At 45.5% G+C, this 24,691-nt stretch overlaps 1 protein-coding gene across 1 annotated transcript in view; it reads right to left on the reverse strand.

Moving 5' to 3' along the window:
• LOC144768019 (alpha-2-macroglobulin-like protein 1) overlaps positions 1-24,691 on the reverse strand; it is a 325,643-nt gene that overhangs the window by 73,420 nt on the left and 227,532 nt on the right. The window contains 3 exon segments of the mRNA XM_078651415.1: positions 17,699-17,820; positions 21,151-21,305; positions 21,907-22,122. Coding sequence (XP_078507541.1) covers positions 17,699-17,820; positions 21,151-21,305; positions 21,907-22,122 — 493 coding nt within the window.

Consider the following 24,691-nt stretch of genomic DNA (forward strand, 5'->3'; position numbering starts at 1 on the left):
CCAGTTCGCCAACTTGGGGTAGCCAGCCAACTACCGGGATCTGCAACGCATCATCCGACGTGGAGGGCAAATGTTCCTTTGCAAGACTGTCTCTGGTCTTTTGTAGATTCTGTAAAACATTGCAATGTTCATCTGCGTCAAAGGAAGTGGCGCGAACCACACAGTCTAGACCGTCAAGGTCAGGGACGTACATCTTGATGCCAAAGAGCATTTCGTATGGGGTCTGCCCACCCAGAGACCTTCTAGGGAGATTATTAAGAGCACGCTGCACGCCATAGAGGTGAGCCAGCCAGTTTCTGCCAGTGCCTATAACTCGGGCTGTCAAAGATTGCTTTAAATCACGGTTCATTCGCTCAACTACACTGTTACCCTCAGGTCTGTAGGGAGACGAAAACTTGACTTGGCCCCCCAACGAAGTCATGGCATCCTTATACGCCTTAGAGGCGAAAGCCGGACCCTGATCCGAATGGAAGGTACCAAAGGCAAAAATCCCTATAAAGACACGCAAATCTCTAATGACAGTCCGTGAATCAGCGCTGCGATGTGGCCATACCCACACAAAGCGTGTGCATGAGTCAACTGCTACTAAGATGTACTTATACGCAGTATCAGATGAAAAAGGACCGCAGTGATCTAAATAAACACAACCTAGCGGTTTATTAGAAATGTACAACTGAGTCTGTGGCGGACGCGTAGCAGTCGAAGGTTTAATCTGCTGGCATATGTCACAAAGAAGGACATAATCACGCGTCTGTTTGTACAGTCCCCGCCACCAGAAACGTTGTTGTAATTGAGTTACAGTGGCCGAGACGCCCGCATGCGCAGACGCCACACCTTCATGTGCCGCTGTAATCAAGTCTGCTCTGCGATCCGAGTTGGGAATCAGCCGTTCCCCAACGTCAGGAATTGTCACAAAAGGAACCTTTTCGGGACTTAAGTGGTATTTGTACTTCGAAGGGAATCCCGCAGGATGTTTACTTCCCTTCTCAGAGGCAGCAACTGCCGCCAAGATGTCGCTATCAATCTTGGTTTTGGATCTAGTAACCGCTGCAACTAAGTATGTAGATACTGCAGATTTTGCTGCCTCATCAGCAAGCGAATTGCCAACAGCGTGAACTCCTACGCGCTGATGACCAAGAGTATGAATCACATAAACGAGAGGCAACATAGCCTTAAGCTCTGCCACTCGAACCCAGATCATTTTGTGTTTTATTGTGCTACCCTTGGAATCATGAAAATCATTTTGAATCCAAAAGAACAAGTTTTCATTGTAAGACTGGACACAGTAGTAAGAATCACTTACAATCAGAGTAGAAACACTTGGATCCGCGTACTCCAACGCTAGTAAGAGAGCACGAAGCTCCGCCAATTGTGCGGTGCAATCGCCCAGGGGCAACGTGTGCACTTCCCTGGATATGAACTCATCATTCAACATAGCACCGACCACAATGGCGCATGCGGAAACGTAGGCATGTTTAGAGCCATGCGCAACCTGCGCCGACCCATCAGTGTAAATGATGCAATGGAAGTCCTCCAAAGGTCGCATAGCCAGAGGAGCAGGATGAACAAATTCATACTGCAAGTACTCCTGCGACCGTAAGGAAGCGTCAAAAATAAACGTGACATCCGTGGATGTCAATGACGCAGCCCACTGAATCCACCGAGGGTGCAAAGCTTTTGAATTTGGTACACTGGCTTTTGTGACTGCCTCCAAATGAGGACAGGGTGTTACCACTAACATGCGCTTCCCCTGTGACAGAGCTCGTTCTTTAAGAATCGCCATCTGTACAGCAGTTAAAACTTTCTCCACAGTGGGAAACCGCAATTCAGCCGAAGTGTACAAGTGTGACTTGTAAGCAATAGGTACTGTGTCACCTTCATTAAAGGTCAGGTACGTGAAACCCACCGCCCCTGGAATTATTCTTATCACCAGGTTGGTGTGATTATCACGAGTCAGTAAGTATTTAGAAGCGAGCAGATCAGCCTGCAAAGATTGCAAAATGGCCGAATGCTCAGGCAGCCAGCATGATTTTGAAAAAGTTGGTTGTATCAAAGCATACAAAGGCTTGATACCCTGGGCATATTCCGGAACATAAGTTCTGCCGAAATTCAAGAAGCCCAGCAAAGACTGTAATTTTTTCAGTGTTGTAGGAGCGCGCAACTGTGCGCATTTCTCCAGGAAGTGAGGAGCCAATCCTCGACCTTCATTGTTCAGCTCATAGCCGAGGAACAACACTGTGTGTTCTGCAATGTGCGATTTTGCAAAATTAAACTTGTAACCCATATCTGCAAAGTTACAAATTATTGAATTCACTCGACACAGATGCATCCAAATTTCGTCGTCTGTGAGATAAATGTCATCCACATAAGAACATGCATCCGGATCGATACTCTCCAATAGAGTGACTATTCTCGAGGTGAAGACTCAAGGACTATTTTTGTAGCCCATTGGGAGTCGCCGGAAGCGTTTTTGCACACCAGCGGACGTAAAACTTGTCCATTGGGAGCTAAAGCTATCCAGTCTGTGGGCATAAAAACCGTTGGATATGTCAAGCGTTGTCTTGAAACGCTTACGCACTAGACTATCCACTAGCGCAGAGCCGTGAGTATTCTGTACTGCACAGTTACGGCAATGCAAGTTCAAATGCCGGTAATCCAATACCAAACGATATGATCCGTCAGGCTTGGTCACAGTAAAAAGGGGATTATTCATCGGTGACACACACGTTTCAATAACTCCCTGATATTCCAATTGTTCAAGGATTTCTGCCACGGCAGCTTTAGCTTCACGCCGTATGGGATATTGAGGCTGAGGCTCAGACCGCAAAGGAATTTCGTGGCAAGGAGACAATTTATCCCAACCACATTGGTTGCGGTACAGAGCCGGTGCAAGAGCCCGAGCCCACTCTTCTGCAAAATGCTGCGCATGCTCAGTCGAGATAGTGTGCGCGATACTGGGAAGGATTACCTCCTCCCCTCGTGGCGCCGCGAGCACAAAAGGTGGGGGCCAGTCAGCTTCAGAAAGCAAAATGTCGTACGTAGACGAAAGGTTCTCCCAAAATACCCCTCTGACAGTACGCTGTATGTCACCTTCAATTAACAGGACAATTTCAAAAAGTCTTTCAGGGGGAGCTAGTCTTGTATCGGCTGTTTCTATTACAACGAACACTTCAGTCGCTGTCACCCTCAGTAGTGGACGGAGCGCCTCTCTGACTATGGTTATCTCCGCCACGCTGTCCAGCAAGGTCAGAGCCCACGTCAGATTCCGAAGCTGCGTTCTCACTATCTGTGGCATATCGATGCGCCGTTAAGGCTGCGACTTTCTTTTTCGCAAACTGCGGTCTCTTTGGCGTAGAATCCTCCTGCTTCCATGCGCCTTCTGTCTGGCGGGGCTGGCCACGTCCCTGTTAGCCACCACGTCCCCGTCCGCCTCCTCCTCCACCGGTCTTCTGGGCCGATGAGTCCTGAAAGGAACGAGGAGAGCGTTGATCAGAAACCTGAAATCGATCAGGTGATTTAATCATCGCGCGATCGCGCAAATCATAAACTTTCTCAGCTGGCGCAGGGACTTGTGTTGCAGGATATGAATCCTGCGTTTGCTGCTGTTGCTTCCCCTGTTTCTGTTTCTGAGGCCAATTTTGTTTTTTGGACTTTGGTTGTACATCTGCCGTAGCAGATTGCACTTGTGGTTGTTTCTTCTCCTTAACCGCGAAGTACTTTAAACCCTTACTTGTGCGACCGATAGTTTTATAAGCGGCCACCACAATCTTCGCCAACTGGCGGGGCTTTTCGGCATCGGGTAACGCTGCCAGTGCATTAAAAACCTGGAAGTTCACAGCATCTCCCTTGACGTTGGAGAGTATGAGATCACTTACAATCTCAAAAGAACCACACAGGCGCATACCCAATTCAACCGCTGCCTCAGGACCGTGATCATCCTGAACACGTTTTATGATCGTAGGCAGTACAGCCATAGATGGGGTGCCGAAACACCTCGCATAAACAGCCGCAAAAGTCTTACCCCAACTTTCACAGTCAACGAGCTCGGGAGTGATATCCTTAGGTAAAGTAATCGTCAACATTCTATGTTTGTCAGCAGGAGAAGAATTGGGAAACACGGCTTCCAGTTGGTCAAATTTCTCGGCCAGCCAAAAAGGAAAATCATCTTTATTATCAGGGCGTTGACCAAAAACCGAATTTACCATAACTGGATTGAGCCGTAAACCACCACGTTCCGTTTGAACGGCCGGACCCCCCGGGGGACCACCCGGGAGATGACGACCTATGTATTGAACCAATGCACGAATCACGGAAATTGAGACTACATGTAGCCTGCGAATTTCTGCAAGGGTACAAGCCCCGTGATTCGGGTGCGGGGTAAAACCACCCAACGCAGGCCAGTTAGTACCAGGAATCGAGAGCGGACCTAACCTCGCAGCGGACAAAGAGTGGGGGAGGGCGCCATCAAACCAAACCCGATGCTGCCAATGATCAATAGGTATTTCCAGTGCCCTGTACGGTGTATATTCAGCCGGGACAACCGAGGCGGTGTAGGAGTGGAACAAAGCGATACAAACCAGAAGTTGCGTCCACAGCCGGAAACGTAACCCAAGAGTAAAACAACTCGAAAGGGAACGCCGGATCTGCACCCACCACAAAAATCACAGCCATCCCATCCACCGGGACTTGGTACGTCTGAAGATGTGTGCGCACCGCCACGCGACTATGCTGCGCAATGGCCACCGCCGCCATGACAGCACTGGAAACAAGAAAATACAAAGAATACTTTGTAGCACAACTGGGTAGTAATTCACAGAAACCGTTTAAGAAAGAATCAAGCTTGAATAAGACCTATTTCAAAAAATAGGTAGGTTTCACCGACACCCCGCTTTCCGGAAACTGAGGTGAAGGGGTTAAGGTATGAACGATATACTACTCGAGTGTCATGATATAAGACCACCGAAACCGTTGGGCGCCATGTCGCAGGGTTTCTGTTCTCACACAGAACTGTGCACAGAGGAGTGGTACCTCGGCGAATTAGGGTGACCCAAAACTCACCTTAGTACCCAACTCACCCCTTACCGAGCTAGCTACAGTGTCTCATTGGACATATCAAACTCCCAATGTTTAGACAAACCAGAACATGAACTTACTGTACCTCAGGGTACGTGGAACTCATGAACACTCTTTCGTTATATTATCATTACAAACCAGAACATGGAGTAAAGAAGACACATGTGCATTTGAAATGTTTATTTACTAATGCCGTCTTCTCAGGCGCAGTATCTTAGATAATACAAGTATACTTATTATCAGTAGCAAAATTACCAGCATAGTTACTAAGACATAAAAAGCGAATGGTGACAGCATGTTAACATGCTGTAATGAATAAGAGTTAACAACACTTATATCTCACCCTCCCTAACACATATATTATATTATTAGCTAAGAAGGTCTCTTTGGGTTGGTTTAGGGCGGGCCCATACCTTAGTGTCCTAGCATGACGGAATCACATCAGCATACACCAGCTCTCTCTGCATGTGCACCGCATCAAGTGAGTTCTATGTGCCTCGTGCAAAGCAATATCAATCCCGCCTGAAGCCAGAGTTGGCAAAGGCTGCACTTGTGTTATGACTATGAAGGCGTGGAGATCAGACCTCATAACAATTCCATATCGTGTTGTTCCTGAAACTTCAGCACTCTTCGTGCAGACATAGTTTATTAAGCAAAGCTGATATCAGAGCAATAACATATTATTCTCACATACACCACGGCAAACTACTAGGTTGAAAGCTAAGTCAACAATTAAGTGTCGTGTGCAGAAGTTGCAAGACAGAAAAATGGCGTTTAAACCTCAAATGTACCTATGCTAACTTAACACGATATAAGGATATACAGGAGCTACATGACAATGTGGCCAGTTCATTAACTGCCAATAATTGCCAGGGTTTCCTAATATTTGCCAATAATTGCCACTAAATCCACAAACTCTATTGACTTCACACCAGTGCCTGCTAATATCTTCACACACCAGTGCCTGTCAACACCAGTGACTGCCAATACCCTCTAGTACCCACCTGATCAAGCCTGCCAATACCTTCACTCACCACACACAGCTATTACTGTTGATACGGCCAAAACTTCTGATGCTGCCTGGTGCTGCCTGGTATTGCTAATACTGATATTGCTGACACTACTGATACTCCCTGCCTGTCTGCCTGGTGTTGTTGATACTGATATTGCTGATACTGCTGAAACTTCCAGCCTGCCTGCCCGATACTGCTGAAACGTTCTGGCCTGCCATATCTGGGCATCTATTCGTCTGCTGATTCTGCGGATATTGCCTGCCTGCCTGGTTGCCTGGCCTGCCTGTCATCTCAGTTGTTTCTATTCACCTACTAATTTTCACTAATAACATTCTCTGTCCGACCATCTTTGGTTTGTGTGCGTGTGAGTGTGGCCGTTTCTGTATGCGTGCTTGTGTGCGCCCTCTGTTCGCGAATGAGAGTGTGTGCGCACATTTGTGTGTGCTTGTGCATATCTGTGCGTGTGATGGTGTGTGTGTGTGTGTGCCCATGTACCTGTGTGTACGTCCTTGAGTATTTTTGTTCTGGAGCATGTGATTGTACGTGTGCTTGTGTTTTTGGTAGTTTCTGTATGTGTGCTTGTGTGTGTATGCGTCTGTGCGTATATGAGAGTGTGAGCGCATTTGTGTGTGCTTATGCTTGTCTGGGCATGTGATGGTGTTTACGTGTGCATGTACTTGGGTGTTTTTGTACTAGAGCATGGGATTTTATGTGTGCTTGTGTTTTGGATGTTTCTGTATATGTGCTTGTGTGTGTGCGTATGTGCGCATATGAGAGTGTGTGCTCACATTTGTATGTGCTAGTGCATGTCTGTGCGTGTGATGGTGTGTGCACGCTGGATTTGTTATTCTCTGGCAGCCACTGTCCTGGATATTGACTCTAACTGCCAGATGCCTGACCCTACGATGGCCACCAGTGTACCAGTGTACAGTACAGTCCCCTGCCTGACCCCAAGATGGCTTCCATAGTGGTCCCCTCCACGTTGTTTTACTTCCCTGGAACAACAATTGGACATTGACCAGACCTTGAACCTATCCCCTAACCTGCTTACACATCAGGACTAGGTACCTGCGGAACTTACTCCAGACTGTAGAGACCAAGCGATTTGGCTGATGCCCGGTGGAGCTACCATATAGCTAAAGAGGAGATGGGTTGTGGCCCTCCCCCCCGCCTTCACCTACCCAGCCGGACCTTGGGCAGATTTTCCCCTCGTCTCTACGTCCCATCTTCCTCCTACCCCTTTACCCTATCCCCTTACCCTTCCTTGCGCCATTCACCTTGTCCCCTATGTTCTTTAAATACTTTTCTTGATACTTTTGTAACTTTTAACTGATGTAAATTGCCACATTATTGTTCCTCATGTAAAGCGCTCTGTTTCCTTCGGGTCTAGCCAGCGCTATATAATAACTCATTAATTAAATATGTTCCCATTTAGTACTATTTCTCTCCTTATCTATTTCCCTAGCTCCTATCCCCTCTCCCCTGAATCTCTCACCTTGCCTGCTAGTCTGCCTAGCCCCCTGTCCTTTGTGCTCTTTTGACTAAGCACTCCTTTTCCTCTTGTTGGGGAAAGATCCGAATATATATACTCTGGAGTCTCAGCAAACCAGCTGAGAGAGTCCACTGCGCCAAGGGAGCCACTCTCAGGTGAGGTATGGTATGGCACCCCTTGCCAAAGCACTCCCTCTCCCCTTTTTCGGGAAGGATCCAGTATGTAGACCTTGGAGTCTCAGAGACCCCTCTGAGAGAGTCCACTGCGTAAAGGGAGTCTCCTGCAACAGAGATAGAGAACTGATACCACTTCCCCTGGGATCACAGCTTACTGGACTTTGGACGTTGCTTTGACTCATCTACCGGTTTGTGTCCCAGTCGCCCTTCCCCTCCTCTTTCTATGCTGTGTCCTTCACCCTCCCCTTCTCTTTGCCGCCTTCATTACCTGTCTACTTCCCCAGCTCCTACCTCCCTCCCCTGAATCTTTCCCCTTGCCTGCTTTTCCCCTTACGTATTTGTGCTTATTGTTTTATCTCGACCTTGCAAGTAACTATGTTGCCATGCTCTAATAACTGTGTAACCTTTGTAACGATGTAACCTGTAACTATGATCTGATGCTCATGTAAAGCACTCTGATACCTCCGGGTCTAGCCAGCGCTATATAAAACCTTTAAAATAAAAAAATTAAAAAATTCTAAATCCCACATGTTGACAGACCTAACGAAACAATAATGACATAGATTAACATGACACATAGCAATAGCTTTTTCCTCTCACTATTTCACTCTTTCCCTTGCTGTCTCTCTCTCGCCTCTATTCTCTCTCTTTCCTTCCCTCTCTCACACTACTTCTTTATCTCTTCTTGATTTCCATGGCTAGAATATCCCAAAAGAACCATCCCATAAAGGATGTAAAGCGTTACATAATCATTTGAAAAACGATATACCTTACTGAAGTGATAAATAAAAGAAATAGAACAACCCACTATTTTTATTGTTGTTGTAATCAAGTAAAGACATATAAATATAGTGGTTTCATTTAAAATCAGAAACAAGTGTACACTTGTCTTTTAAATAATATTGAATGTAACTTCTGGTTTTATCGCTCCATCATAATAATAACAGGATTTGGGAAAAGTAATAGTGTTAGCCACCAGTCTTGGATTGTTATTGTTCATAATTCCAAGACAGCTATCAGATTGCATATAGATGCAGAGTGTTTTCAAAAGGAAAAGTGTCAGAGTCAGGACACAAAGTATTCCGCACTACACAGTCTAAAGTTTCCAAACATTTATTAGGCAACGAGTTTCAACCAATCCGTTTTCCTCACGGCCTTGAATACTTATAGTGCAAAATTCCCTTATAAAATGTAACATAAACAATAGACATAGAAAACGCCTATGTGAGTTTGGTTCATATAATAGACATGGAAAAACATTTGTAAGCTTGATTAATTGTCTTGTATTTCTGAATATAGGCAGCTCACGTTTATGGTCACAAAAAAGAATCGTTCTCATATTACTGCCAAACTCAAACAAATAACACCAAAATATAAAGAAAAAAATATATGTTGCCTTGCATTACAATTTCTGAATGCTTCACAAACTCATAAATGCACATTTTTATTCCGATTTAAAGCTCATGCGCGCATCGTCTAGTTATTCCTTTTTCACTGTGAAATAAAACATGGGCAAAATGAAGGGGGAATAATTTACATGTGAAGCCGTAATGGATAGGATAATTTGTTTCTTTGTTCGCACGTTTACTGCAACCATGGCAGGACACGTGCTCACAAAGTACAATCAACTTTTAGCAGGATAGAGGGCAGAGTGCAGGTTTAATGGTTGAATAATGGTACAACGCATGCCTGAAAAACGCATGCCTGTACCACGCAGTCTCTACCATGGCAGCGTCTTTACCACGCATGCCTTTACCATGCAATTTCGTGGTAACGAAATGGTGGGTAATGGGACATGCGTTCTAACAATCGTATCCCTGCCCCCTGAGTGAAAATGGCAATTTTTCTCGCTGCCCTGAGACCTAAAAATTTAGCCCACACCCTTAAAAAAGTACACAGGCCCACTGCTGTGAGCCTTAAAAACTGTCCCCTACATCCCTAAACTATCTAGACCCTGCCCCCCGCGGACTAAAACTGCCCCCTGCCTTCTAAACTGTCCCTTTCCCCCCCTGTCCTGGGCCCTACAAATTAACCCAACACCTCAAAAACTACCCCAACCCCAGCCCTGAGCCCTAAAAACTGGCCCCTACATCGCTGAACTACCCCAACTCAGCCCCTCTTGCTCTGAGGCCTAAAACTGCCTCCTGCCTGTTCTGTAAACTGTCCCTTTCCCCCTGCCCCGCCTTAGCCCTAAAAACTGACCCACCCTAAAAACTACCCCAACACCAGTCCCCCTCCCTGAGCCCAAAAAACTGTCAACTACAGCCCCCCATTCCCTGAGCCCTAACACTGTTCCCTGCACTACAAACACTGAACCCATCTTGAGTCCTAAACCCTACCCCACTCCAAAAAACCATTCCCCCAAAACCAGGCCCCAGCCAGACATACCTCACCACGTCCTCTGCCGATCCCCCATTGTCCTTCCTCTTCCTTTCTTTCTCTTCCACCCAGCCGCTCGGCAACTAGGCCTCGCATTGCCTTAACCACGCATATGTGTAGTTAAGGCATATGCGTGGTTAAGGCAAGAGTGGTTAGGAAAGCGTTTGTCAGACACGCTTGGGTGAGCCCGCGTTGTTCCGACCATTTCCCAGGTTTGAAAGCCAAGTGGCTTAAGTGTTCCTTTCAATGGAAATGCAAGCAGACAAGAGCATCTGCCTAGTGGCAAACAATCACACAAGTGTTAGCCACAACATGATGAATTGTGCGCCTTCGTCCCGACGTCTAGAAACAGAGGCAACAACAGTTCATACTGCATAAGAAAGGTAAAATAATGACCGTACTATGCACAATTTTCGTAATACACATCCTTACCCCAGTATTGAAACTTTCATAGATTCCCATGCTTTGTCTCAATCCCCGTCGTCGGAATGGGAGCCTCGGTAAATAAAAAATACCATAGTAATAGGTGCAAAAGAGAAAACCAGGCCTAGGCCTCATCTCGTTTTGTAGCCTATCAACCTCTTTTTGTAAAAGAGACCAAACTTTCTGCAACAACCAATCAGAAGAGCCTCACCCCTTGGAACCTTCCTGAGAGAGCCTCAGAGCCTCAAATTTTCTACCGCACGTTGTGCTAGGGAGTCTCCACTGAGCTCTGCTCAGTTTTCTCCTCAGATTGGATTTTTTTTCCATTTCTTCAACTTTGATATGTCTGACAAGGAGAAGAAGGCGTTATTTAGAGCTTGTGCTACCTGTTCTAAGAAGAGCCTGTTTGTGGAGGACAAGCATGAGGACTGTATCTACTGCTTGTACCTGGACCACAAGGCCACAGATTGTAAAATCTGTAGAACATTCTCTACAAAGTCCTTAAGAGACAGGGAAGGCCGCTTGTTGACTTGGCTGCAGAAAATGAAGTCAAGTAAGGAGGTTATGTCATCTGACAGTGAGGATTCTTCCTCAGCTGCGTCCTCCAGAAGATCCAAGAAGAGGGGTAGGTCATCCCCTTCAACTTCTATTGAGCCCCCTGTGGAAGCCTTACAAAAGACCTCTGATAGGTCTGAGAAGGCTAGTCCCATAAAATCTCCTCACCGAGGTGTAAAGGAGAGGCTGGGACAGACTAAGGAGACACAGACAGCTAAGAAGGTAAAGAAAGGTGTTTCTGTTACAATTCCACCATCTGAAAAGGAGAAGGGAGGCAAGAAACCTTCTACTGTCCCTCAGAAAGGAAGATCGGACAAGAAACCACGTCCGTCGACGACAAAAACAGCTGGTACGTCGACGACAACTTCCAAAAAAGACTTGGGTTCAGGTACAGCTTCGTCGATGGGACAGTCGACGGCAGCTTCGTCGACAGCGGTGGTGTTGATATCTTCGTCGACGTTTAAGGTACCTGTTTCCTGCTCGTCGACGATGGTGTCTACATTTTCAATGTCGACGATAATGACGACGAAGGTAGTGTCGACGGCGGCAACGACGACGACGAGGACAACGTCGAAGACGGCAGCAATGATGATGATGACGACGAGCTCGTCGATGACACCGTCGACGATCAACCCTCCGTCGACGCTCCATATTCCGATGACGATCTCGTCGACGACGATTTTGCCGGCGTTTCCGTCGACGACGTCGTCGACGATTCAAAAGGTCCGCATATCTTTAAAAAGGCAGCAAATTACCCAAGAGATGACATCTCGGCGTGTAACACCTTTGCCTCCCAATTTGATTCTGGATGAGGAGTCTGATGACGATGAGGATGGTCCTTAAGGAGATGCCTATAGCCCATCCGAATTACACGTAAAGATTCAAGATTCGGATTCTGATGAGTGCTATGCTAACGAGCGCCAGTTTGTTCAGCAAGAAAGGCCTCCACAAAAAACACGTCAGGATATGGTGGCAATGCAGTCCTCTCTTATAACCGACTTGCAATTCATGCTACAAGATTACAAAAGGAGGTTTCCGTCGCAAGCTGCAGAACAGCAACAGCGTCCTCCTTCTCCATCCACCCCTACTACCCCTGCAGTTGCAGTGACGCCTTTAGTTTCTCGAGAACCAGAACCCAGAGAGAGCTATCAGGATGTTGTGACTGTTCAGGATGATGATGTCTCATCGGATGGAGATCCTCAGGTTGATCCTCCTCATGACCCGGACAGAGGTTGGGACGATGACGTCATTCAGGATCCGGATTCACCAGTGCCGGATACTGCTACCTCCCCTCCAGCTGATATTGGAGGTTTCCATAATCTTATGGAAAGGGCGTCCAAGAGATTTGGCCTACCTATTACGACAGTGCAATCAGACTGTTTCCTTTACGACTTCAAGGAACCTTACAGAAAGTCCGTTCGTTCAATTCCAATAATCGAACATGTATGGCCGGAAGGTACTAAAGTAATGCAGAATCCGGCAACAGTCATTCCTGTTCTTCCTCGGCTGGAGAAGAAATATAAAGCTCCAGAAGGTAGTCCTGCTTGTTTGACTGGTCAGCCGAAGCCGGATTCAGTTATTTCCCAGGTGGCGCAAAGGAAGTCCAAAAATCCATCGACACCACTTACAACACCGCCAGACAAGGAAGGGAGACGTCTGGACAATTTGGGAGAAAGATTCTCTACTATGGCCAGCCTTTTGGTTCGAGCTGCTAATGCTCTTGCTATCTTTGGCAGATATAATCGCCAGATGTGGTGCGATTTATCCCCGTTTGTGGAACAACTTCCGGATGGATAGAAAGATGAGGCCAGGAAGATACTGGTGGAAGGGGAGCATTCCTCTTCAGAGGTAATAGATTGTGCTATGGACATAGCAACTACAGCTTTCCATGCACTAGCGGGTTCAGCAGTTTTAAGGCATCATGGCTGGTTACGGGCCACCTGGTTTCGCCAGGAAGTTCAAAATAAGATCTTGGACTTACCTTACGACGGAGAGATGCTTTTTGGAAAGCATGTAGATGATGCCCTGCAGGGCATCAAGAAGGACACGGACACGGCAAGGTCCTTGGGGACATTGAATTACCGCAAAGTTCCTTTCAGAGGTGCGAGAGGTTTTTCCTCGTACAGAGGTGGCAATCAACAGCGCTACTCTTCGTACTTCGTACTCGCAATCCTCGCAATCTTACAAGCCACAATACACACAGCGCCAAGGCCAGTCGGCGTCTTTCTCTCGCCAGCCATCAAGAGGGAGTCAAGGGAGAGACAATTCTAAGCGGCAATAGCGGCTTCATGCTCTTTCTACTGTTCCTACCCCTCAGATAACATCAGTGGGGGGCAGGAATTCTCATAGTCTACAGAGCTGGAAGGTTATTACATCAGACCAGTGGGTTCTGAATATCATTCAGGGTGGCCACACTTTGGAGTTTCAACAGCTTCCTCCAACCAGAGCTCCAGGCGCCAACGAATCGAAACATCTAGGACTTTTACGTCTCGAAGCCCACCAACTTTTCATCAAGGGGGCAATAGAACCTGTACCTCACTCCCAAAAGGGGAAAGGGTTTTATCCAGGTTCTTCCTGGTTTGCAAGACAAAGGAAAAGTGGCGTCCAATATTAGATCTAAGGGAGCTCAACACCTATCTCATAAAGCTATCCTTCAGGATGGTTACCCTTCAGGATATTCTACGTCTACTGAATCCACAAGACTACATGGCGACACTGGATTTGGAGGACGCATACTTCCATGTTCCGATCCATCCAGCTCACAGGCAATACCTACGCTTCAAGGTAGGCAAGAGCCATTTCCAATTCAAGGTGCTTCCATTTGGTCTCAGGTCGGCACCACGGATATTTACCAAAGTACTCGCTCCAGTAGCAGCGTTTCTACGAAAGCAATCTCTAGACGATTGGCTTATAAAGGCTCCGACCTTCCAAGCAGCCTCCTGCGCAGTCTTAAGTTGCATCCAACTCTTCAGCCACCTGGGCCTGCAATTCAACAATGAAAAATCGATCCTTTGCCCATCCAGGTCGGCAAAGTTTCTAGGAGCTATCCTGGACACGGATCAATGCAAGGCTTTTCCGACGGAAGAATGTCAGAACAAGCTTTTACTGTCAGCTCGTCTCTTGCAAAAGAAGAAATCGCTGTTGGTCCGTCCCTGCTAGGATCGATATCCTCCTGCATACCATTGATTCCGCACTGCAGGCTTCGTATGCGCCCGCTACAGGAACAGCTGAACAAGCAGTGGAACCAAGCGGAGGGCTCGTTCGACGACAGGATATTGGTCACACCGGCAATGAAGAAATCATGCAGTTGGTGGCTGGTAAAGGCCAGTATCTCAAAGGGTTTGACCTTCACGCTTCCTCCATCTCCCATGGGTCTCACCACGGACGCTTCATTAGAAGGTTGGGGAGCTGTTCTGCAGGAGCTACATGTGAGTGGTCATTGGGATCCAGATCAGCGCAGGTTCCACATCAACCTATTGGAACTCATGGCTATTTGCTTGGCCCTGCAGGCTTTTCTGCCACGGATTCAGAATTATGCAGTGCTGGTCCGCACGGACAACACAACGGCCATGCACTATGTAAACAAGCAAGGCGGGACAAGATCCCGAACACTTTCCAAAGAAGCTCAAGAGATTTGGAACTGGGCAATTCTCCACAACGTTGCTCTTACAGCAGAGCACCTAGCGGGGCTGCTCAATACCACAGCGGATACGTTGAGTCGCCAAAGATCGATCAGTCACGAATGGGAATTGGACCAAGCCATTCTCGATGAGGTCTTCGCATGCTGGGGAACCCCAACCATAGACCTGTTTGCGACTCCAGAGAACGCCAAATGCCAGCTCTTCGCAAGCAGGGATCACCATTGGGGATCCTTGGGGAATTCACTTTCGATTGCCTGGTGCGGCGCATTTCTCTACGCCTTTCCACCAATACCCCTGATCCCGAGACTACTCAGGAAGATCAAAGCAAAACCCTGACGGATGATCTTGATTGCACCAGGTTGGCCCCGACAGTTCTGGTACACAGAACTCCTTCTACTTTCTCAGGATCTGCCAATTCGTCTGCAGCCGGTTCCGTCTCTCTTGACGATGTCTCAAGGTCAGGTGCTCCATCCAGATCCGAGATCACTCCAATTGACAGCGGGGCTCCTGAGTACCGAGAATTTCAGGACCTGAACCTCACTAAGGAGTGTAAGGATATTCTGTCTCAGGCCAGAGCCCCTAGTATCAATAAGACCTATCGGGCTAAGTGGAAAAGATTCTGTCTCTGGTGTCAGGGACAGAGTCTTCACCCATACACTTCGGCTCCACCTCAGATTTTGCATATATTCTTTCTCTGGCTAAATCGGGTCTGGCTCATTCTTCGGTCAAAGTACATCTGGCAGCCATCTCTAGGTATAGACGGACATCTTCAGGTCCTTCGCTTTGGTCTGCAAGTTTTGTGAAACAATTCCTGAAAGGCCTTTTCAGGGTTTTTCCTCCGGTCCGGCCTCCTCCACCAGTATGGCAGCTTAATTTGGTATTGGCTCATCTGATGAGAGCCCCTTTTGAGCCCATTCATAAGCCGGACCTTAAATTTCTGTCATGGAAGCTGGCTCTTCTCTTGGTTTTGACATCAGCTAGAAGGATAAGTGAGCTCCAGGCATTTACAATTGGAGAACCTTTTCTACAGTTTAAGAAGGATGTTCTGATTCTACGGACAAATCCTAAATTCATCCCGAAGGTTCCATCTGAATTCCATCTGAATGAGCCGGTAATTTTTAAATCTTTTTTCCCACGACCTTCTACTCCAGCTGAGAGGTCTTTACATTCTTTGGACGTTCAGAGATGTCTGAAATGTTATCTGGAGCGCACAAAACCTTTCAGGAAGTCTCCTCAACTGTTTGTCTCTTTTAGTGCCCGCGGAAGGGATTTCCGCTGTCAAAGCACAGTATCTCTCATTGGATTTCCAATGCTATCCAATTTTGCCATCAAGAAGCGGGCAAACCGCTGGAACGGCGAGTTCGTGCTCATTCAACAAGATCTATGGCATCATCAGTGGCCCTATTTTCAGGAGTCCCTATAAAGGACATCTGTAGGGCAGCTACGTGGAGCAGTACTCATACCTTCACGAAGCACTACTCCCTGGATTCTTCTATGAAGAATGATGCAGCTGTTGGACAGGCAGTCCTGAGGAATCTTTTTCAATGAGAGGTGAGCTTTCCCTACAATCCCTCCTTCCTGTATTGCACATTTTGTATCACCTCTTGTATTCCTGTCTAAGGTAACATTTATGATTTGTTTCCTGTGAGGATAACTATGTAACATGTAATGCTATTCATGTACCAAAATGTGCTTTTATGGCTTACTGCTAGCTATTCTGATACAAAGCATGGGAATCTATGAAAGTTCCAATACTGGGGTAAGAAAACAAGTTACTTACCTGTAACTTTGGTTCCCCAGTATTGGTAACTTTCATAGATTCCCATGCACCCACCCTCATCCCCTGGGAAAGCTTGGCCTCTTATCAGGTTATGATTGCTGTTACACAACGGCTACGAAAACCTAAGGCTCTGAGGCTCTCTCAGGAAGGTTCCAAGGGGTGAGGCTCTTCTGATTGGTTGTTGCAGAAAGTTTGATCTCTTTTACAAAAAGAGTTGATAGGCTACAAAATGAGATGAAGCCTAGGCCTAGTTTTCTCTTTTGCACCTATTACTATTGTATTTTTTATTTACCGAGGCTCCCATTCCGACGACGGGGAATGATACAAAGCATGGGAATCTATGAAAGTTACCAATACTGGGGAACCAAAGTTACAGGTAAGTAACTTGTTTTCATCTCGAAACGGCTAGCAGCATCCGCAGCTTTGTTAACCTACCGGGAACCCCCTGCTCTTCCGCAAAAGTATTCTAAGTATGAGAAAGATATCCCACACCACAAGAAAACACATAGGTTTTGTCTATGTCTACTGTTTTACGGTATGTTTAATAAGGAAATTGTGCACTATGTGTTTTCAAGGCCATGAGGAAGGCCAATTGGTTGAAACACGTTGCCTATCAAATCTTTGGAAACTTTACAACTGTGGAGTGTGGAATACTTTGTGTCCCGACTCAGACACTTTGCCTTTTGAAAATACATAACGGTATCTGCATCTGTTTTTCCGCACCGGCCCGCTTATAGGAAGAGACTGGGCTACTTGCGGGAACATTCAAGACGGTGGCTACCATCTTACAATAGACTAAGGGATGGAAAGAGAGAAAGTAGGTGTCAGAAAAAGAATGAAAGAAAACCATTTCCCTGATGTCTGTGGTGGGAGGACACCCTTAACCTATAAAAAAGCAGGAAAAACCTGCTCTGGGTGCAAGGCAAATGCAATAACTGGGAGGAAGGCCATCATATCAGGAGGAGGGAATTGAAATAGACAAGAAAGCTGTCAAATCATAACCAAAGGGCTGACCAAATTCACTCTCTTAAGTATACATTAATTTGTTGGTCACAACACTACCTGCAGCAAGACCGCAAAACTGTAAACAATGAACAAGAAAAGAAATATAGTCTAATATGGCAAGGACACAGCTGGAGGGAGTAATTTCCCATTCGAACACTTACCTTGACAAGAATGGGCTTGATGATTGTGTCAATGCGCCCTTCAGTGGGTGTCACAGTGATCTCATTGCTGCATGCGTCTTTGGAGTCCAAAGCTTCTGTGGTGACCGTCAGGTTCACTTCACCTGAAAAGTGGGAGAGGATACTGGGTGAGATAGGCCGAGAAGGTGACGGGGAGTGGCAGGATCCACGGAGCAAGTGAATAGAGAGAACGAGAATGTAAGGTGTAAATGAAAGAGGAGGAGGAGGTAAAATCCGAAGGGGATAACAGCATGAGTAAAGTAGGCACAAGAAGGTTGAAGTAAAGAAGGAAAGAAGAATGGAGGTCAGGAATAAAATGGCCTGTAGGGCAAAAAATATGATGGACCTGCTGATGTCACATGATGTATTTTGTGTGAACTCATCTACAAAGCAATGTGTTATGGTTTTTAGCCCCTTATTAAAAATGTGCATTTAACAATATCATCTCATTGCCCAAAATGCCCAACTGACTGCATGGTGTTTTAACTCTGCACTCAGCTCAGCTAACTTAACATATTAACTTGCATAATTTTCCAATAATTGTATTTAGATTCAGTTTGTGGGTTGAATTTCCTGTAATGAATATGAACAGGAGTGTTGAGAAGAGGTCTATCAAAGACAGGCTGTAAGGAAGCTTCAGTCTTCATTGCTTAGATTGCCTGATATAAGAAAGACTCCCTTCTGAAGCCAATTTGCCTTACCAGATTCTAAATGTTCTTGGTAACCAGAGGTACTTCCTTGAAAGGGTCATTTAATTCATTTACTCGGAAAAAACACAAAAGGCAGAAATTCCCCAAGCAAGTATTGACTGCAGACGACATTTTTAAAATTTTAGATTACTGTAAGAATAGCTAATAGAACAGTAACAGAAAAAACCAGAGGAACTAAAGTTTGCAGTGATAAAGAATATTCCTACAAAAACCTCAGGACAGAAATATATAGCAAGAGGGTTATGGCCCCCATGAAAATTACGCCTTGATTGCATTATGACACAGTGGTTTCGTCCTCATATAAGGTCCCCTTAGTAAGTGTGGTTTACTGGAAAAGTAAGTGGGCAAGAGGATGTTGCTGTCCTCTTGCCTTGGCCGATTTTCATGTGGAGTATTTGTGTTTCCTCCATCTTGAAATAGAGTAAAACCCCATTGGAAGATTGTCCAAAACCACTGGAAAATGTTAAGATTTCTGACATGACCACCTGTGACTCCTTTCCTCTGTAGCTCCAGGGAGCCATCTGTAATTTACTACCTGTAGCTCACACAGCACAGGAGCAAATGAACAAACAAGGGTGACACATACTGGGTGACTGAGACGAATCCACGCCTCCACTATCAATGCGATAGGAAACATGAAAAAACTTTCATCAATCGCGACCACTGCTCAGCCAGGAGGAAAACACAGTGATGTGCCAACCCCAGGTTTCAAGAGAGACTACAAGTTAGAGCAAATGGCAGCTTCTTAGCCAAGATATGGTCGTGGAGCACCTTCCAAGCTGGTCACAGAGGGGCTTCACAAGACAAAAGAAAGAGTTCCGTAAGAGATTTCTGCAATTCACTCAAAAGAAATGGGTGCATCAGTTGACTTCTTTCCACATATACCGTACCAACAGCCAAAGGGCAGCAGTGAGTGAATGGTGTTAGTTGGCCAGTGAAGTTGGGAAACTGCACTTTTTGAAGTTGCTAATTCAGGAAGGTTCCCCAACTTCACTCACCTTCACTATACTAAATAACTCCCGCACTAAAAATAATGGTAGCGAAGTTTTTTCGAGGAGTACGTTTTTTTTCAGTTTTATACTTTGAACACTACTTGCATAGTGATAGTTCCTAATCATTGACAGTCAGCTGCTCACAGGCATGTGAAGTGCCCCTTGAAGCCCCCACACATCTTCACTATTTCCTGGAACAGAAACAGATACTGCTTATGTCCTGAGGACGCAGTGTGTGGCTCGACAAAGAAACCGAGGGCTGCTCCGACCAATCAATAACTATGGTAGGAGCCACTCTGAAGAACAAATCCTTTCCCGAGCTGGCCACTTTTTGTAGCCACTTCTTGGTGTTTTAGCTTTTTCTGTCTATTTTTCTATTGATCTGGATACATGTTTAAGTTTGTTCTACAATGGAGATGGTGGGAGCGGAAGGTGATACAGAAACCTTTTCACCATCAATTTGTGATCTTGTCTCATTGAGAAAATGACTATAAATAATTTGCAATTAAGGTTTTGAAGAAAATAATGCATAGTCTTGTCAAAACTGATTTACAACACATCTCCTGGTTAGTCCTTTACGGACACAATACATTTATTGAATGGGCTGAGTCAATGTGAGAAATATAAAGATGGATTAGACCTGTCACTGACATAATATTTACATCTGGACCCCATGGGGGTGATGTTTGTATTCACCCCAGGGGGGCCCATAGATAGAGTTTTGGGAATGATATCCTGCAAGTGATGACTAACTTTCAGTTGCAATCAATTTAAGTAGCTGTTTGAGACACAATCATAATCTATAGGATTACGTTACTTGAAGACTCCAGATGCGACAACGAGATTCGGGCGCTAAAACAAACTAACTTTGACTTTGGAGAATGAGATAATCCTTCTCCCCATTTAAGGCTATCTTGAGACAGGGCAAATCTGTTCAGGTTTTTCCTGTAAATAGTTTTCAGTCTGTGCTGCATTTTGAATTGAATTAAATGACATTTGATAAAGAATAGGAAATCCCCTATATGTTCCTACTGGACATAGATTAGCGGTACCCTCATTCTAGGTGCCCATGGCAGCAGGGTCACCGGCAGCCAGTTCCTACAAACACCACCGTGCTTAGCATGGCACTGCGTCTCCATGTTGACGCGGCTGTAAATGGTGGCGGTCTGGCCAATATAAATCAGTGGGCTCTTCAGCCACCATTCCGTGGGGGTGTTAATGCTGCCTGATAACCCTCAGAATGATGCATGGAGGGAAAAAGCAACAAGGGACAAAGGCAGGAGATTAAAAAGATTAATTAATTCGGTGGGGAAAATGGTAATGATAAATTGGGCTTGGTTTGATCAGAGGAAACTTAAAGTGAGTGTGAAATGAAGAGAGGCGATGGACTGACTTAAGAGGATGAAGGGGATCAGGATGGAGGAAGTGGAAGGTGAGAAGGATGATTTAGGGAAATAAGATGGGGAGGGTACGAATGAGAGGGAATTAAGAGATGAGAAGCAACTGCTTGCAAAGAACGTCTGAGGAATTAAATGATTTAACGAAGAGATGAAGACTTTAGCTGAAAGAAAAAAAGAACAATGATAAAGAAGAAAGCAGTAAGGAATGAAGGAAGGAAGAAAATGAAGGAAAACAGAAGAGGAAAAAGGAGAAAATTAAAAGATGTGAGAATGGAGGAAAGGAATAAACAGCAGAAGAAAAGAACAAACACTGAAGCAAGAAGTAGCATTACCCAGCTTCATCGCTGTGACCGACCAAGAGAATGTCTTCCCTTCGCTGGGACCGAGACAGGAGGTGTACTCGCTTTTAGGATGGGCTTCCACCTTGAACTCCTCTGATTTCAAAAGATGTATCTGGATCTGCACGGGACCAACACATCACATAAGTCTTCACATTCTCTAGTTGCCCCCAACTGCTGCATCTTTTACTAAAGATCAGCTAAAGTACTAAGTTTGTCATCTTTCTGCCACATTGATTTTTAGATGACCTTTAATATTTTTTCACTTTCTGGCAACTAGCAACCAACTTGCCTTTAATTCAATAGTTGATTAATTCCCCTTGAATGTGCAGAAAGGGGCCCAAGATATCTCTTAGGGATATTGGACAACATTGCCAAAGATAAATCTACTGTTCTTCAAAACATTGAAAAAACTAAACTGTCCTTCCCAGAATAACATTGAGACCTATTTATTAAACAATTGGAAGAAAGGAACTAAAAAAGGGGCATTTGACAAAAATGACCCTGAAATATTATACATATTCAATATGAACACCAACCAACAGATGTTGGTGAATAGCCCTGTCGGTAATCCTTGCCGCTACTGACAGTCACCTTTACTGGAGCACGCCCATCAGTCCATCCCGTGCCTGATAAAATATTAGGTGCCTCGTTTGCACAAGAAGATGTATCTCTGTGAAATCCCCATCGAGGTCTCAGGACTTGGCCACTTCGCTCCGACCTGCTCTCTAGGTACTCGCCTTTATGGACTCCTTCATATAGTTGAAGACGCTGGCCTTGAGGGTGAAGGTCTCGTCCCGCACCACGGAGTATGGCAGTGAGAGCTCCGCGAAGAAAGGCTTGAAAGCCCTCAGCGTCACTGGGGAAGACATCCCAAAACCGATATCTGCCACACAGAAGGTACCGGCAACCCAATCTGTGATGGTGTCAGGGACGGTGACAGGGACTGTAGCTGTCCCAGACTCTCTGGAATGAGAAAGGGGAAAGGTGCAATCAGAGGGATATCTAGGCCATGAGGCCAGGAGCTAAGAGAGGAAGATTAGTATCAATCAATGTTTTGCAGTGGTGCAACATTAAGTAATGGTACGCCAATCACAGAAGGAACTCCATATCCCATAGTCAGAAGAGCCAGAACACCACATCATTTCCGGCCACAAAGTGCCATGGGCCACATAACTAAGGATAGCACTTTCAGCTTCCTTCATCCAAGCAACGGCTATGAGTAGTATGAACTGCACAAAATACCACTCCAGCTGTCTTTTGATAAATTACTGCTCATGTTCTGCACAAACAGGCCTCCATCATAGATACCTGGGGGCTTATTCACAAGCCCCATGAGCCACTGGTGCGCCACGTTGCGTGACGCAGTGGCGGCACAACCTGCTGCTTGATATTTAGAATCTCAAAGTAAATAGTGTCTACAAGGGATTTCGTTTATGTAACAATTATTATTCCAATTTAGACAGTTTAAAGTAAGTCAATAAAGAACAAACTTGAAAGTGTCCACCAGGACAAAATCAACGCAAATGATTTACAGGAGAGAGAAAGAGCACACGGTGAATCCTATTTGGTATCAAAAAATTAATTTTATCTGTTTTTCATCATCTTAACTTGAACAGGGTACAGAAAAGAAAAAGGAAGGGGAATATCAGCAAAGGAAGTCATGTACATATATACAAAATCAATCTGAGACTATATGTCATCACCTACAACAACTCCTAACTAATTATAAAGCAATAATTAACGAAGCATAAAAAAATTTGCTAAGGGCTACTTCTTGGGGAGTTGCTGGAACTGTCGACGTTTCGGTCTTTGTGGCGTTAGTCCCTTAGACCATCCTCAGGACAATGATTTGTTTTGCAAGATATTTTGTAGACCTTAATCCTAGGGTCCAATATAATGTTTGTATTTCTAGGAATCGAATACTCAACTAGACACCTCTGGATCACTTTAGGGTGTTGTGTATCCAATCACAGTTGAAAAAATTGAGCTTCAATCTGCCCAGAAGCGACAAAGCTGCTTCTATTTGACGGCGATAGATGTTGCTACCAAGGGTTAAGGGCACTAGTCTTGACGATTCAGGAATAATCACTGATAACGCCCGTCCGGAAATGGATACCTGGGGGCTTATTCACAAGCCCCATGCGCCACTGGTGCTCCACGTTGCGTGACGCAGCGGCGGCACAACCTGCTGCTTGATATTTAGAAGCACACGTAAAGCCACCCTGCGTGGCTTTACCTGTGCTTGTAAATATCACCCCTTTTCACGCAACACATTGTGTGTTAGGCCCATGACATGGGTGTTGTTGTGGGTGTTCCAATGCCACACCCATGTCCTCTGATACATTTTCAGATTTACGAACAATCGCAAACCTGGAAATTACATCAAGGCGCAACGAGGAGAAATGTTTTCATTTCTCCTCATTTTTTTCCTCTTGCAATGCGTGCTTCATTCTACAGAATGCATTGAAGGAGGAAACCGCCTCAATTGATTGTTTTGTGCATGAAGGTGCCCCTTTCCTGCACAAAAGCAATCTCCCCACGACACAGACATCCTTGCACCATGCTGCAGGGCTGCCTGTGCCGGTACATGGCAGCAGTTTGTGCGCCTGCACAGGGGAAAGCACAGATGCAACATATTGCAAATATGTTGCATCCCTGTGCTTCGAAACTACAGCAGCACGGCCCAGTAAAATGACTTGCAGCACGGCGCTGCATTATTTTCTTGTAAATCTGCCCCCTGGAGTAAACTCCACACTCTAAAGGCACCAAAATGCATGGAATATTACCAACATATTGTCCTCTATATACATTACCCGATGTGTTGTGTATACTTGAAATAAGCTGTACATACAATGTTCTATCGAAACTGCCTTCCGTTTACCCAATGCAGGGTCTTCTCCAAAACTACTGATGATCCCCAACTAAAATACTGTTAATAAAACTGTCTTCTTACAAAAATAACTGGAGGGTAAATCTGTCTGATGGAATTTGCAGAATAGCATATTTGTTTGAACAAAACCACAGGGGCAGCAAAGGTGACGTCTGTTATAAAATGTATGTTGAGAGTGTCAATTAAAGTGCAGCATCAGTGGCCCTGTCACCTAGCCACAATAGGTCTAGTGGAATGTTTATCCTCTGGGGGTTGCCGGAGTGACCAAGGCTTGTTAGATCAAGGTAACATCAGATGAGCATTGATGTTAAGTGAAAAGTATTGTGAAAGGACGAGGTGAGGAACGTCATTCCTCACTGACAGGTATGAACACTGTCCTATGTTCAGGTATCAGCCTCCGACCACGTATATGTAAGTTTGTGTGTCCCTAAAGATGGAAACTCCTAGCAGGTTGGGCTACTTACAGTAGGCCAAGAATCATGTCATTGGCTTGCCACTCTCATTAATAACAGGAAGGACAGAGTTCCTGACCTGAGAACAACTTAACAAATTCTCATCAACTTGCTTCTGCAAAAGAGTGACAACGAAGTCACCATGTAAGTTATAATGGTAGGAAAATCAGCGTCAATGTAGGCTATTTAC

This window comes from Lissotriton helveticus, chromosome 7, assembly GCF_964261635.1.
Source record: "Lissotriton helveticus chromosome 7, aLisHel1.1, whole genome shotgun sequence".
NCBI classification, from domain to species: domain Eukaryota; kingdom Metazoa; phylum Chordata; class Amphibia; order Caudata; family Salamandridae; genus Lissotriton; species Lissotriton helveticus.